The sequence below is a fragment of the Helicoverpa armigera genome, chromosome 30 (genome assembly GCF_030705265.1).
Source record: "Helicoverpa armigera isolate CAAS_96S chromosome 30, ASM3070526v1, whole genome shotgun sequence".
Classification (NCBI taxonomy): domain Eukaryota; kingdom Metazoa; phylum Arthropoda; class Insecta; order Lepidoptera; family Noctuidae; genus Helicoverpa; species Helicoverpa armigera.
The window spans coordinates 725,360-741,640 of NC_087149.1; the positions used below are offsets into that span (position 1 = coordinate 725,360).

The 16,281-nt window shown below is 38.8% G+C and overlaps 1 protein-coding gene across 1 annotated transcript; it reads left to right on the plus strand.

Moving 5' to 3' along the window:
• The first annotated feature begins 554 nt into the window (after positions 1-554).
• On the plus strand, positions 555-14,639 carry LOC110383012 (T-complex protein 1 subunit eta). Its single transcript, XM_064042890.1, has 13 exons — positions 555-694; positions 2,012-2,110; positions 2,991-3,152; positions 3,899-3,974; positions 4,623-4,734; positions 5,782-5,915; positions 6,509-6,684; positions 7,857-8,011; positions 8,571-8,740; positions 9,780-9,914; positions 10,822-11,010; positions 12,690-12,814; positions 13,344-14,639. Exons 1-13 carry the CDS (start codon positions 692-694, stop codon positions 13,440-13,442), a joined length of 1,635 nt encoding a protein of 544 aa, XP_063898960.1. The 5' UTR covers positions 555-691; the 3' UTR covers positions 13,443-14,639.
• The last annotated feature ends 1,642 nt before the right edge of the window (positions 14,640-16,281 follow it).

Below are 16,281 nucleotides of genomic sequence, written 5' to 3' on the forward strand. Positions count from 1 at the left end.
ATATTTTAACAAGAAGCGGGTTTATAGTAAGTATTTAGAAAAAAAAAATGTTGTACATGTTCCTGAATGAAAAGTTTATTTGTATGGAAGTGTTTAAATCAACACTGTGATTCATAATTTTTATATTAGGGACTTTTCAAATAACTGTAAACCTTCGGTTTTGTAAATTTGAAATAAAATGGACATATATACATTTTTAAATAGTTTATATGTACTGTATGTATATGAATAACAGTATTTTTATGTTCCATTATCATCATTCTAATAAAATAATGGATTACAAAATGTGTAATATAATAAATTATATTGTATAATAAATCGATACTAATCGTTAACGCCACATCCCTAAATCAAACCGTTCCATTTCTCTCTGCCGACCAATCAGAATCACGTTTAGTTACTACACCTGCGCTCTCAAATACCCATAACTGAAAAAAATCACAAGTCTCTTTATAATAAAGAAACATCTAAAATAAGAGTACATTTAACTTAAAAAAATACGTTTAGAGTGAGAAAAATATTCTAACTGGAGTACTCGCAAAGTATTTCGTATACAATTTTTATATTTTAATGCTTAATTTCAATTTTTCCCCGTGTTTAGGCAGCAAAGCAAAAGTCTAGCAACTCTCATAGTCAGCTGTCAAAGTCATTCGGTTTTTGAGGTTTTATTTGTGGAAAAATCTAAGTCAAAATGGTAATTTAATTTAAATTTTCTGCTATAATCTTTAACATTTTCTTACTTTAATCAACACAGATTTGTAGAGCGTGATGTAAATTATAAGTCTGAGTTAATATTTTGTGTGATTTGTGTTTAATTTTATGTGAAAAAGTGATACAAAAAGTTGAGGGTTAAAATTCGAGATAGATTCGGAATATTGTGAATTTTACGCATATTTTCTCGTGAAATATTGCTGTAATGGGTATGAAAGACTGTTGTTACAATAAAAGCTATTATAAACTGGCACAAACTGTAGTATTTGATACGTAAATAATAATTTTCTCCCGGCTTTATCTGATGTTCAATTGTCATTGTCTATGAAAAGTATGACTCGAAATCACAACTGTTCATGTGACTTGCAATTAAACCTAGAATTAAGTTAAAAAACACCAAAATTCCTACTTATATAGCTACAATACAATGAAATACGTCTAATAAAACAATTTAAATTCGTGTATTTACTATTTTAAGTTAAAAATACAAAAAAGTTTAGGTTTACTCAGTTTTAGCTAAAAAAAATATCTATTTGGCCTCAGCTGTCTTAGAAAATCATATTAAAATGTAGCCTAACAGTAAACATATCCATTAATTGATAACAAGATAATATCTACAGATAATAATAGTAGTAAAACAGAGCTGCCGTAGTCAAACCGTTCTTGTATAAAAATTCCCTTGGCGATTTTGGATCACTGCAGGATATATTGTAGTGCATGAGAACCTGTGCAGACATAGGTGCTCTCCCTGTACTGTACTGTAACAGCCTTTTTATCGTCCCACTGCTGGGCACAGACCTCCTCTCACACAGAGAAGGATTGAGCGTTAACCACCACGCTTTCTCAATGCGGGTTGATGATTTCAGACTTAATAGTCCAGGTTTCCTCAAGATGTTTTCCTTCACATTTTTATCAGCCATTGGTGTCCAAGATATCGACACCTCCTAAGTATATTATTGCAACCAACAAAATGACGACTCTGCTTTTTTTACATAAATCAACTTTTTTCCGTGAACTAAAAATAAGTCGCCTTATGTAAAAAAAGCAAACTCAAAATCGCCACTCTGCCGGTTATGATAATATACGTAGGAGGTGTCGATATACTTAGAAAGTACATACAAACTTAGAAAAGTTGCATTGGTACTTGCCTACACCCTCATACTTTAGAGGTTGGTTCTTTACCCACTAGGCCACCACAATTACTCTCCCTATACATTCACTATTAAAGTCCTTAGCAACTTCTCGGACTCTTTATGCCAATGTGTGAAATATTTATCAAATCAATAATATTTCCTTACAGCAACCACAGATCCTCGTATTAAAGGAAGGGACGGACCAGTCTCAAGGCAAGCCACAGCTCATCTCCAACATCAATGCCTGCCAACTTGTAGTAGATGCCGTAAGTATAGAATATTATATACTAGCGACCCGCCCTGGCTTCGCATGGGATAACAATATTTATTATCTCTATGAAAAAAACGCAAGAAAATCGGTTGCGTAGTTTTGGAGATTTAAGTGTACAAAGGGACATAGAGACAGAGAAAGTGACTTTGTTTTGTACTATGTAGTGATAATATAATTACAAGCTCCTGTGAGCAGTTTCACCCGCGTCCCGTGGGAACTACTGCCCGTACCGGGATAAAATATAGCCTATGTTACTCGGGAAGAGTGTACCTTTCCAACAGTGAAATAATTTTTCACATTGGTTCAGTAGTTCTTGTAGATAAGTGTATGTAAGTATTATAATATTAGTATGAATTGTAAGCCAATGATTATAAACAATGGATCCAATTTCTGAACAGAACTTTGAGGATGAGAAAAAGATATGAGGCTTACAATCACACACTGACTAGCCGGACCAAAAAAAAATTATTGTTTTTCCTGCTTTCTGAGACAACTATTTCCTATAATCATCTCCTGGTTACAACTATGTACCTGCCAAAATTCATTCAAATCAGTTCAACTATTCTTGAGTTACAAATACATAGAATAACTTACACATTTTTTTTTTAATATTTAGGTAGATATTTTTTTCTTTTTACAAGTTAACTGTAATCACTTTACACCAGTCAATGTAAGTTTTATTATCAAAACTGCAATCAGTTACTACATATAAGCAGATTTCTTTTACAAGGATGTAGTAGATAGTCATCTCACCATGTCAACCGGAAGACGTCCACTGCTGAAAAGTCTCCCCCAAGTTTCCTCACTTTGCTTGATTTTCAGCAACCTGCAAAATTAAAAGAAGTTGATCAATGTAGCTATAATACTTTCCGCAGGTCCGCACAACCCTGGGCCCTCGTGGCATGGACAAGCTGATCGTAGACCACAACGGCAAGGCGGTGATCTCCAATGACGGAGCTACCATCATGAAACTCCTGGATATTGTGCATCCGGCTGCAAAAACCCTGGTGGATATTGCTAAGTCGCAGGATGCTGAGGTGAGATATTATGCAAGATGGTCTTTAAAATTATGGTAGTTTTGGAGTGCAGATCACTTTTTTAATGCAGGATTGCTGTCTAATTTTTATTTTATTTATGCCAATGATCTTGACAATTAAGAAATGGAAGCTTTAAAAAAAAAAGATCCCGACGAATTGAGAACCTCCTCCTTTTTGGGAATTTGGTTAGATAAAGGATTTTTAAGTGTAACATGGATTTGAACTTAAAAAAAACACAAATACAAGTTCTAATCTCTCTCCTTACCTATATTCAGCAAAATCAGTTGAATTGTTTTTGAGTTTGAAAAGATTAACTAACACATATTCCTTTAATACTAGCTTCCATCCTCAGTTTCACCTGCATCCCAGGGGAACTACTTTTTGTAAGATAAAAAGTCTTTATGTCCTTTCCCTGGGTCTAAGCTTCTTCACCACCCATATTGCAATGAAATCAGTTCAGCCAATCATGAGTTATAAATAGTTACTGAAACAACTCTCAAACTGAATTGGACTGAAACAAATTTTTAACCACCTGCAAAAAAGACGAAATTCTCAATTCATCTGAATATTATATTTTATACTTATAGAGTTAGGTTAAAAAGTTAACCAATGATTAAAAACAACGGATCCAATTACTGAACCACCGTGTGGCTTATGATAGTAGACATGAGGTTAACTCTTAACTGCTACAGTTAACTTTAACTATAACTATACTATAGTTTAACCACTGTAATGTTGGCTCGCAGGTCGGTGATGGTACCACGTCTGTGGTCATCCTGGCTGGAGAGCTTCTGAAGAGGCTGAAGCCGTTTGTTGAAGAAGGTATGTGGTATATATTTAAATTATGGATATTTTAAGAAAAACTGTTTATGAAGGTATTTCTTTTTTGCAATTTTGGTAGAATGTCGCCATAACGAATTAATAAATAAAAAATATTTTTATTTATTTGTTTGGTCATTATCAAATCCATAATCAAGTTTTGAATAATTAGCCTATTCTGTAATTTAACGTAATGAAATATCGCAAATTTTCTTAATTTTGGACGTAATTTTTAATACTGGCGAAATATTGTAAGTTTTTGATTGAATAACCATTTTATGTGTTTTCGCTTGAAAAATAAATCGTAACTTTTTTGAGATACGGCCTTCTTCCTCCGAGCCTTTTTCCCAAACTATGTTAGGGTCGGCTTCCAGTCTAACCGGATGTTAGACCGGGGTTGTCTTTAAAAAGTGCTGTTTTGCAGCCAAGTTTGAATAGATGATTTTGAGTTGTCTTTATATCTAGTAAACAAAAAACATTACAGACAGAACATTACGAAAAACCATAAAAAACTTCCAATGATTATAACAAACGGATCCAATTTCTGACCTTCCCATGAGGACCAAACACGTTTATGAGAACACCCACACAACTACACTCTCCACACACACAAACACAGTGTTTTTAATATAAATATGTATGTCTTTCTAGGTGTACATCCACGTATTATAATTAAGGCTATAAGGGTGGCTGCCAAACTTGCAGTGGATCGCGTCAGGGAATTAGCTGTGAAAATTGATAATACGTCGCCTGAGAAACAGAGGTATGTGTGATTTATTTATTTATACTAGGGGGTATTAGATAGCCTGGGTAACTGGGTTAAGGAGGTCAGATAGTCAGTCGCTCCATGTAAAACACTGATACTCAGCTGCATCCGGTTAGACTGGAAGGTTGGGCCGAACTCAACATAGTTGGGAAAAGGCTCAGGAGACTAAGGCTGCCCTCCAACGTGCGATAAATCGGTGACCGATTTTTTGTAGGAGAAAAATAGAACACACTGATAGTTACGCACACATTCTACACAAAGTTGGTGAGAAAATGCTGAAAGTGATACAAAAAATCGGCCCGATTATTTGTCCTACAGAAAGTCTGACGTGGACGGGTAGCCTATTACATACCTACCTAGTATATACCTCTAGTTAAGAGGAAACATTTTTTTGTTTGTTTGTTTGTACCCTAAAGTCTCCCAAACTAATGAACTGATTTGAAAAAGCCAATGATTATAAACAACGGATCCAATTTCTGAACAGAACTTTGAGGATTATGTTAATAAGAAATGAGGCTTACTATTACCACATATAACCTACAGTTACCGGCACGGATGTCGGGCTCTCAGCGGAAGAGTGGGGATCGCTTTGCGCACCCGTACGCATAAGGCAATAAGGCAGTAAATCGCTTGTGCGCAGCTGAAGGTCAGGGTCCGACATCCGTGCCGGTAACTGTATTAGGTAGGAAAGATAGCGGAGACGCCATAAGGCAGGCAGGTCAGGCGCCTTCTTGTAGCTCAAGCAACGTGCGGTAGCCGGGATCAGTTAGGCACTTAACTAAAGATAACGATATTGATAAGACTTTTTACAGTAATGTATATTTCCCCTATCATTCCTTCCTCCGTGAGTATAGGTAAATAATTGTCTATTTTTAAGTTATTACCAACTAGCTTTCGCCCGTGGTTTCACCCGCATCCCGTAGCCCCTCTAATTTTCAGCCAAATCGGACAAGCCGTTTTCATGTTATGTCGTGACAACGGAAAGCGGGTTTCATTTTTATATATATAGATTTTGTCCACTCAAAGTTAATAATTTATCTACAGGGAACTTCTGACCAAGTGTGCAGCCACCGCCATGTCTTCGAAGCTGATTCACCAGCAGAAAGACCACTTCTCCAAGATGGTGGTTGACGCTGTACTGTCCTTAGACGCTCCACTATTGCCTTTGGATATGATCGGTGAGTTTTGTTGTGGTGTCTTTATTTGGCTAGCCGTTTTGTTGAACGGAAAAGTTCGATTTCGATATTAAGTCTTTATCGATCCCATACGGTAAAACGGGACCCCTCTCACCAAGACTTCGTTGTCTGTCTGTCGCCGAATTGTATTGTTAGTTATGAACCGTGATAGTTGAAATTTTCACAGATGGTTTATTTATCGTTCCCCTTGCAATAACAAGTACTAGAAAATTAAGGAAAGTTTTTGGCCGTTTAATAGTAGGGAACTCTTACTTTCCTTTTAACACAGATATAGTAGTAGTAAAATAAATTGTTACAAAGAGTTGGTTGTAAAATTAATTAAAATACCTTACTATAAAGACAAGTAAAAATTAGCTCCAAATCCTCGTAGTAAAAGAAAGTCGTGTTAGTTACACTATTTATAACTCAGGAACGGCAGAAAGTCCTTAGCTGAAAATGAGAGGGGAGGTAGCTTAGACCCGGGAGAAGGACATAGGACAATTTTGTCACCATTCTGCTACAAGCAGTTATCTCTAGCTTTTATTACCTAAAAAATAGTTTGATTAATCTAACCAAACACCTATTCCCACCGACAGGTATCAAAAAAATCTCCGGTGGTGCTCTCGAAGACTCGTTCATGGTAGCCGGAGTGGCCTTCAAGAAGACATTCTCGTACGCTGGCTTCGAGATGCAGCCCAAGAGCTATGAGAATTGCAAGATAGCCCTGCTGAACATCGAGCTTGAACTTAAAGCGGAGAGGGATAATGCTGAGGTGAGATTTTTAATTATATAGCCACTAGCTTTTTTTTAACGACGTCAAAAATCATCATATGGACCCTCCCGCTGTGGGTTAGCAGCGGTGAGGGAGTGTCAGACTCTTACTGACTAAAAACCGTCGTGTTCCGTCGTAGGCCTTTTATGTACCAGCGCCGCGGTATCTCTTTCGAACAACCCGCAGCCCGACCACTACCTTCTGCCAGCGGTTTCACCCGCTTCCCGTGGGAACTACTGCCCATACCGGGATAAGATGTTACACAAATACATATTAAAAACATAATGATATAATACGTTCAAGGCCGATTTTGGTCCACGGTGGCTCTTCTCATTTAGGAGATTAGCTGCGCAGGACATATTATAGTTTGTGCACATTAGCTTGTACTGCGGTGCACTCAGTATTCCTTCACTCTCATAGCGCGATGCGACGACAAGCCGACACCACCGGAGAGAGAGCACAAGCACCACCGACATTCACGTGCGACACGATGCGTCCGTACACCACACCCAGGCTCCGGGCTGCTTTGTGAATGTTTATAAAACCCAGTCCCACAAAGTGATTTTGGCCCGACCCGGAAATCGAACCCGAGACCTCAATCATAGCAGTCGCGCTTGCGACCACTAAACCAATGAGGCAGTCACAAGTAAACTACTGCTTAAAAAACTAAAAAATGTAAGCCAATGATTATAAACAACGGATCCAATTTCTGATCAGCTGTGAGGATCTTAAATGATATGAGGCTTACAACTAATTTCATCATTAAAAATACAAGCAATTTGCTGTTTCCCGCGGTTTCACCCGGGCCCTGTAAGAACTACTGCCCGTACCGGGATAAAATATAGCCTATGTTATTCGGGAAGCGTCGAATATTGTCGAATTATTTCTGTAGTTTTTTTTCCTTTATGTTATTAGTATAGAAAAATCTTGGCTATCCCTATGTATGCTTAAATCTTTAAAACTACGCAACGGAGTTTGATTAGTTTTTTTTAATAAATAATAACATATATTAAATAGTAAAAAAATACTGTATTTCGTATCAGTATTGCACCCAAAGCCGGGCATGGTCGCTAGAAATGTATATGAAGTTAATCGAAAAATTCAATCCCCAAGCACAAACAACAGATAGATTCTTTAAAGAAATTCGCTTTAACCAATAAAATTGTCCCCAGGTCCGAGTAGACAACGTATCAGAATACCAGAAGGTAGTCGACGCTGAATGGCAGATCCTGTACGAGAAGCTGCAAGCTCTTCACGCGAGCGGAGCCAACGTGGTGCTGAGCAAGCTGCCCATAGGAGACGTGGCCACACAGTACTTTGCTGACCGGTGAGTATCCGGCTAGGCGCTTCCTTGTGTGAATGGATGAAAATGAGTAATTTCAAGAGTTCTGTAAATTTTTTGTGACATTTGACCTTGAATTTTGTGAACTTAGACCTTGTAATATCTCACGATGATTGATGATCGATGATTTCACATTTGAGGGAACTTTTAAGACGTCTATTTTTACAAGCATTATATAACATATGGCATTGCAGTCTTAACGTTTAAAACTGTACAGGTATAAAATTGAAAATTTGATTCGTTATTAGGTAGGAAATTAATTCTTTAAGGTCAAAAACCAGTTACATGGAAAGCACTAAAGTTTCTTCAATAAGCACTATGGTAGACCGTAAAACGCTCTTCCCAGCAAAAAAACATAGGAAGTGGTGAAGCGTTTTGGGGGTTGTCTTTTGTAAATGTCTGACGTTCTAAAAGTGCTGTTTTGCAGTCAAGTTAGAACAAACGATTTTTTACTTGATTTTTTACCTATGTTTACAAATAAAGATTTCATTTTCATTTGCTTTTGATTTGAAGTATTTTTTAAATTTTATTTTTTGCCTTCTAGTGACATGTTCTGCGCCGGTCGCGTCCCTGAAGAGGACATGCGTCGCACCCAACGTGCCTGCGGGGGCGCAGTCCTCAGCTCTGTGCGCGACCTGCAGCCCTCCGCCCTCGGCACCGCCGCCGCTTTCTCCGAGCGCCAGGTCGGCGGCGAGCGATACAACATGTTCACTGGTAAGATCCCAAACATTGTTTTAGTTCCTCTATGTAATCAGGCTTCCAGTCTAACCGGATGCAGCTGAGTACCAGTGCTTTACATAGAACAACTTCCACAACCCAGTTACCCAGGCAACCCAATACTCCTTGCTTAGACTGGTGTCACATTTGTAACATATGTTTGGTGTGCCATTGCAATAGCAGCGGAATAGTCAGTGGGAGAAGCATGACTCCTAGTCCCGCCCTTAATGCTCTTACGTCACCAACTATGTATTTGTTATCTGCTAGCGATCGTTGCACACTTACTCTAAAAGTTTCGTTCGCCACGTTCGATACCGAAAAATACGGTTAAAACTCAAGACTGCTGTAAAATGCCTCCAAATGCATTATTATATTTTGTTCAGTTATGAGATTCCCAGATTTCCTCTCGATCTCTCCCTTCATCGTTACTATGATTATACTCTTGCCTCAATGATTTCATTATTCCTTAATCCTTCTCTCACTAACTCCTTTCTTCTCCTTTATCCAGGTTATAATAAAGAAGTGGCTCCTGATGGTGAGATTTATAATGCGCATTGTTGTAGAACTGTATTTGATATTATTTAACCAGCTGATTTCTTCCCGTAGCTGGATAAAATGTACTCGGGATAGTGTAGCTTACCAATATTGAAAGAATTTTAAAGTGGAACCAATCTTTATAATATTAGCATAGCTTAGAAAAAATGGTAATTGTATGTAGGTATTCTCGTATGTAGATTTTGAAGTATATAGTTCTCTAGTGACTTTTGAATTAGACGCCGACTTTTAGACCCTGGTAAAAATTTCTTTGACCTTCGAAATTTCGAATACCTGCAAGAATTAAACTTGTGACTTGGGAATTTGGTATTCTTGAATGAGTTGACCTTGAACTTAAATTTCTTTAAATATAGCCTTGGTGTAGTGTTTCCATTCCAGATGAATATAACCTTGATTTTTGTGACTTACTAAGTTGACCTTGACCTTCAAAATTTGACCTTGAATTTTTTAAACCCCCTAACGTTCCTATGCTTCATTCCAGGATGTCCGGCAGCGAAGACATGCACCCTGCTGCTCCGCGGCGGTGCTGAGCAGTTCCTGGAGGAGACGGAGCGGTCGCTGCACGACGCCATCATGATCGTGCGCCGGACCATCAAGAACGACGCCGTCGTCGCTGGTGAGTGTACTCCCCACCCCCAACGGGTTCCCCCCCTCCCAGTAGTTCCCACACAGGCCACGGCGGCTGTTTTCATATAAGGAGATCAGCCAGCTGCGCAGAACACAATATAGTTTGTGCACATTAGCTTGTACTGCGGTGCACTCAGTATTCCTTCACTCTCATAGCGCGATGCGACGACAAGCCGACACCACCGGAGAGAGATCACAAGCACCACCGACATTAACGTGCGACACGATGCACGGGTGTATCAATCACCAACTTCCAGACTACGGGCTGCTTTGTGAAAGTTTATAAAACCCACAAAGCGATTTCAGCCAGACCCGGAAATCGAACCACAAATACGTTAAACAAAATAACATATAACTTTAAAAAAAATAGTAAGCCAATGATTATAAACAACGGATCCAATTTCTGAATGGTTGTGAGGATCTTAAAATGATATGAGGCTTATAATTTCCTGCACCAGGATAAAAAGTAGCTTATGTCCTTTCTCAAGCTCTAGACTTCTCAAAGGTCTATTAAATCGATTCATCAGTAGTTCCCTACATATAGACAGGGATGTATTTTATCCGAATGCGAAGTTCCCTCAAAACGCAATGGATACCGCAGAAAACAGCTATTTTCCTATAAAATCATAAAAATTTCAGTTGCCTACATTAATTTTGAGAATGACCTTAAAAAAGAGGTTCTCCTTTTGCCATGTAGGTTTGTGCGCAATTATCTCACTTTTGACTTAACCGATCTTGATTTCAGAATCAGGTTTTAGATATTGAAGTTTTAATTTTTTTGTAGACAAACTTATTCATTTATGTTACTGTTTCAGCCTTTTTATCGTCCCACTGTTGGGCACAGGCCTCCTCTCACACGGAGAAGGATTTATAAAACTTATTTATCTTTCTCCCAGGTGGTGGCGCCATTGACATGGAAATCTCTAAACACCTCCGCGAGTACGCCAAGAGCGTCGCCGGGAAGGAACAGCTCCTGGTGGCAGCAGTGGCTCGCGCCTTCGAGGCGGTTCCTCGTCAGCTGTGTGATAACGCCGGCTTCGATGCCACCAACCTGCTTAACAAGCTGAGGAATAAGCATCATAATGGTATGTGAAATATATCATCATCTGCCTAGTCATTTCCTTAACTATGTTGGGTCTGAAGACGCTGGTGTGACATGGAATTTGCTGGTCAAGATTGAAGTGGAAAGCTCTGCAAGCCCTCAGTCCCTGGTAACATGGTCATCATCAGGTTGGGGTCGGCTTCCAGTCTAACCGGATGCAGCTGAGTACCAGTGTGCCACAAGGAGCGACTGCCTATCTGACCTCCTCAAAACAGTTACTCGGGCATCTAGATATATGTAGCTTGGTAAGGAACAGCTCCTGGTGGCCGCAGTGGCTTGCGCCTTCGAGGCAGTTCCTCGTCAGCTGTGTGATAACGCCGGCTTCGACGCCACCAACTTGCTTAATAAGCTGAGGAATAAGCATCATAATGGTACGTAATATATATCACCATCTGCCTAGCCGTTTCCTTAACTATGCTAGGGCCGAAGACGCTGGTGGGACATTGAATTTGCTGGTCAAGATTGAAGTGGAAAGCTCTGCAAGCCCTCAGTCCCTGGTAATATGGTCATCATCAGGTTGGAGTCGGCTTCCAGTCTAACCGGATTCAGCTGAGTACCAGTGTGCCACAAGGAGCGACTGCCTATCTGACCTCCTCAACCCAGTTACTCTAGCAACTAGAGATATGTAACTTGGTAAGGAACAGCTCCTGGTGGCTGCAGTGGCTCGCGCCTTCGAGGCAGTTCCTCGTCAGCTGTGTGATAACGCCGGCTTCGATGCCACCAACCTGCTTAATAAACTGAGGAATAAGCATCATAATGGTATGTATCAAGTGCCTAGGCATTTCCTTAACCATGTTGGGGTCAAAGAAGCTAGGATGCTGGAAGGATGCTGCTCAAGATAGAAAAAAAGTGGAAAATTCTGCCGGTTGTATGTCTATGAAGAGGGAAAACATATCGTCATCATCAGGTTGGGTTCGGCTTCCAGTCTAACCGGATGCAGCTGTGTACCAGTGTGCCACAAGGAATGAATCTCTATTTGATATTTTCAATTTTGTTCCCATTTTCCCAAAAAGGGTCACATTTAAAATCGTATGATTTCTAGAGAAACAATGAAATAAACAATATATTTGAGATATGTTATTTTCGCGAAAGAAACTCTTTAGCTTTAGGATATTATAAGCCAATGATTATAAACAACGGATCCAATTTCTGAACAGAACTTTGAGGATCATAGAAAAAGATATGAGGTTTACAATTTCCTAAGATTAGCGCTTTCAAGTAAACAAACTAACCCTTCAGTTATACAAAGATTTGAATATTAATTTAATTAGACTTATATTTTTGTAAGAAAAGTATAAATGATTCACTGTTTCGTGTTAGTTTAAAGTTAGTCAACCGTTTGAACCAACTTATTATGTATGATTATAATGTTTTTCATTTCTATAGCCATTTAAAAAAAATAAAAATAAATTCGCTCTCTGTCCCTATATCATTATGTATGCTTAAATCTTTAAAACTACGCAACGGGTTTTGATCCGATTTTTTTGAATAGATAGAGTGATTGAATCCGAAGGTTTATATGTTTACATTCATTTAATAGTGGGGTAATACTGTTACCCCCCCATACGAAGCCGAAGAGGGTTGCTAGTCTAATGATACGGCCTGTACTCATAAAATTGCATTGTCCTTATATCATCCTCATCTTCTATTGTCCTCTCCCAGGCGAGGTGTGGTACGGCATCGACATCCAGAAGGAGGACATCGGCGACAACTTCTTGTCGTGCGTGTGGGAGCCCGCCGTCGTCAAGATCAACGCCATCACCGCCGCATGCGAGGCCGCTGCACAGGTACCTACTCGAAACTATATTTATTAGCTTTCTATATGTTATTGCGGGTGATACGTTTATATCTTTTAATCTAAAGCAAACTTAGCTCATTACTTCTCAAATCCCACCTATATTGCCTAAAGATTATATAAATATATCTAATTAGGTAATGATCCAGTGTATATATTATCTGATTATAACATCTTTTATTCCTGTATTGATTGTGCAAATAAATGATTTGATTTATATCCAGGTCAAAGTCATTCAGATTGGCTTATAAGAAGTCTTTCGAAACATTAAGCTAATTGCACAGATCCAAAGAGTAGGTCTCACGGAGAAGAACCGGCAGGTCACTAGACACTTTTTAAAAAACAATTGTTTTCAGTAGTTTTCAAGCTATCACTGATGTTTGTGACAAAATTATTCTAAACAATTTTAATGCAACTGTGGGTATCTATAGTTTTATCTTGAAGACATAACAATCCCACCAACACTTACATATATTAATACCAATGAACTCGCAACTAACAAAATAACCTTTAATTTTCAGATCCTGTCCGTAGACGAAACGATAAAGAACGTCAAAAGCGGAGACATGCCGATGGCCGGAGCCCCGGGACGCGGCATGGGCCGGCCTCGCATGGGATAGACCATGCATACATATACATGCAAGCCTTACTCACATACTCTTAGCTTAACGTGAACTATTATAGCTGTTACTGCGTCAGAAAATAATAGTTATTTGTTACTAGCTTCTGCCAGCGGTTTCCCCCGCATCCCGTGCGAACTACTTCCCGTACCGGGATAAAAAGAAGCCTACAGCCTTCCTCGAAAAATGGGCTATCTAACACCGAAAGAAATTTTCAAATCGGACCAGTAGTTCCTGAGATTAGCGCGTTCAAACAAACAAACTCTTCAGATTATAATCTATAAAATAAAAATGAATCGCAAAATGTGTTGGTAAGCGCATAACTCAACAACGCCTGGACCAATTTGGCTAATTCTTTTTTTTGTTGTGTTTGTTATTCACAGTCAGGAGAAGTTTCTTATGAAAAATAGGATAAAGTTGAGAAGTCAGTTGACGGGAGCGAAGCCGCGGGCAAAAGCTAGTATTAGTATAGATACAAGAGTGCAAAGTTGCTTGTTAACCGCGGGCTCAATTTTGATGGCCGAGCAAGCGAAGGTTTGACTGAGCGATAGCGAGGGAATCAAAAGAGCACAAGGTGAAAAATCTTTGCACTCGAGTGCAACACGTAACTTTTCATCCCACCTCATCGAGGAAATTTCTAAATTCAAAAAAAGAAAATGGCGCGCACGTCACACATGGCAAATTAGAAAAAGATGTACCTATTAAAATTTATTTATGCAAAAACTCAGTTTAAAAATGTAATGTGGTTTAAAATCGACCTCAAAACAATAAAAAATTGTGATTTCATCCCACATAAAAAAATTCCTAAGGTCAATAAAGTTTGGCAAATACTTATATCTGTCCGAAATTTACCAACTAGTAAATGGGTATATCAATCATCAACTTCCAGACTACGGGCTGCTTTGTGAAAGTTTCTAAAACCCTTTAAATTCATCCTAATCGAAGAACCGGGAAGTGGGTCAAATTAAGATTCCAACATTTTCATACATACAGTTACAAGTGAAGCTTAAGCATGTTAATAAATGGTTATTTTTGCATTTATATACTACTAAGGTATAATATTTTAATTTTGTGTGTTCACAAAGCGACATACAGCTATAATATTGAACGTTAAAGCTATATTTCTGTCACTTCACGCTTAGTACTAAGTTATTATAGTATTATCTATTAATTATATTAATAAACTATTAATACCAATTTTATTGTTTTCTTTCTAGCCTTGTCGATTTCACACAATCCATCTATCGTTTCTTTGGTCGTCCTCTTCCACTATATCTGTCCACGTTCATACTTATCACCTTCCTCCTCACAATATGACTCATTCCTCCGCATCACATACCCATACCAGGCCTCTGTCACTCTCTGTACTCGCGCGCGATAAATGCCTACCGCTCGCTGGGTTACCGGTAGCCCCACGCGGCTCAGGGCGCACAACAGTCACACGCGCCGCGCGCAACACAATATTATTACTTTCATTTCGTGGTATGTTATGCTGTTGGTTTTTATTAGGTTGTTTAAGCTATTATGAGTTGTGTTGGTTTATATGCGACTATTGTAAGATTTAGAAACATTTTATATTTATGACCTTGTCTAGTAATTCTATTTTTTTTTTAAATTAATACTTATCTGCTTTATGATTTTGACGACAGAGATCATTAGGTACTTATTTTACTTTAGATACCTACTTAGTTATATGAACTGTATTGTGAGTTTTGTAGCTCAAAACACATCTCGAGTGTAAGTAGGTATAGTTCTGGTCCAACTTAATGACGACTCGGAACATTACGCGTGTCGCTACGCAGAAACCAATTTTAGGTATGTATCAACACTCGACGGAGTTGTACCATATGGGGTATGGCACTTGTGCTCGAAAAATAGTTGGAAACCGTCTTTGATTTTGACGAAAGCTTTACTTAAGTACTTACCTATGCTTACGTATTAGGTAATATTTAGTAATATGTACCCATACTCCATTTTAGTAGGCAATACAATAGTTAACTAAAGAAAATTAAAAACTCAGTTTTAAAAAGGCTATCTTAAAATAAGCGTAACTTTGTTTTCCTACTTAAATATTAATAAATTGTAAGAAGCAACCCTAAGCACGGCCACGGCACGGTTGCGGTCACTGAACTGTGCGCTATCGCATTGGAATAACAATCAAGCGCTCGAGCTTTTAAGGTTCATTTTATAACGCAGCTAGGAATTTGTAGGTAGTTGGGGAACTTGTAGGTGCTTATAACAGTAGGTATGGACTTTTTTGTATGGAGTGATTTATCTGTTACGTAGTAACTATTATATAATCTGTGCCCATACTGTTAAAGCCTTTTTATCGCCCCAGTGCTGGGCTGCAGCCTCCTATCACGGACTAAAATTGTAAATTAAAGTACTTAAAAATCGTGTAGAAATCATTCATGGTGCTTTTTGCTAGGTTTAACATAAAGAAACTGGAGGCAGATCACTGCAAACTTATAAAGCGCTAGCGAAGCGAGCCCGTAATTTTTGAGTTATGAGTTAAAACATAACTGCCCCAAAAGTGAAAAAGACGCACAGTGAGCCTGAAATTTTTTAGTTTTGGGACACCAAAATACCCAACCAAGTCTGAAAAAAAAGACTGTCAAGAAGCCGCTAGCGTAGCGAGCGCGAAATTTTTTGGTAACTACCACGGGACGCGGGTGAAACCGCGGGAAAACGGCTAGTTTTGTATAAAATTTGGATAGCGTGCAGTGACTGGTAGTGAACCAAGGCTTTGCAGATTAGAATGGCACCCTCAGTGACTGGTCCCTTCTGGCCGCGCCATCCTGGCTGATCCTGGTCGTGCAGATATGTGCCGACTGAGATG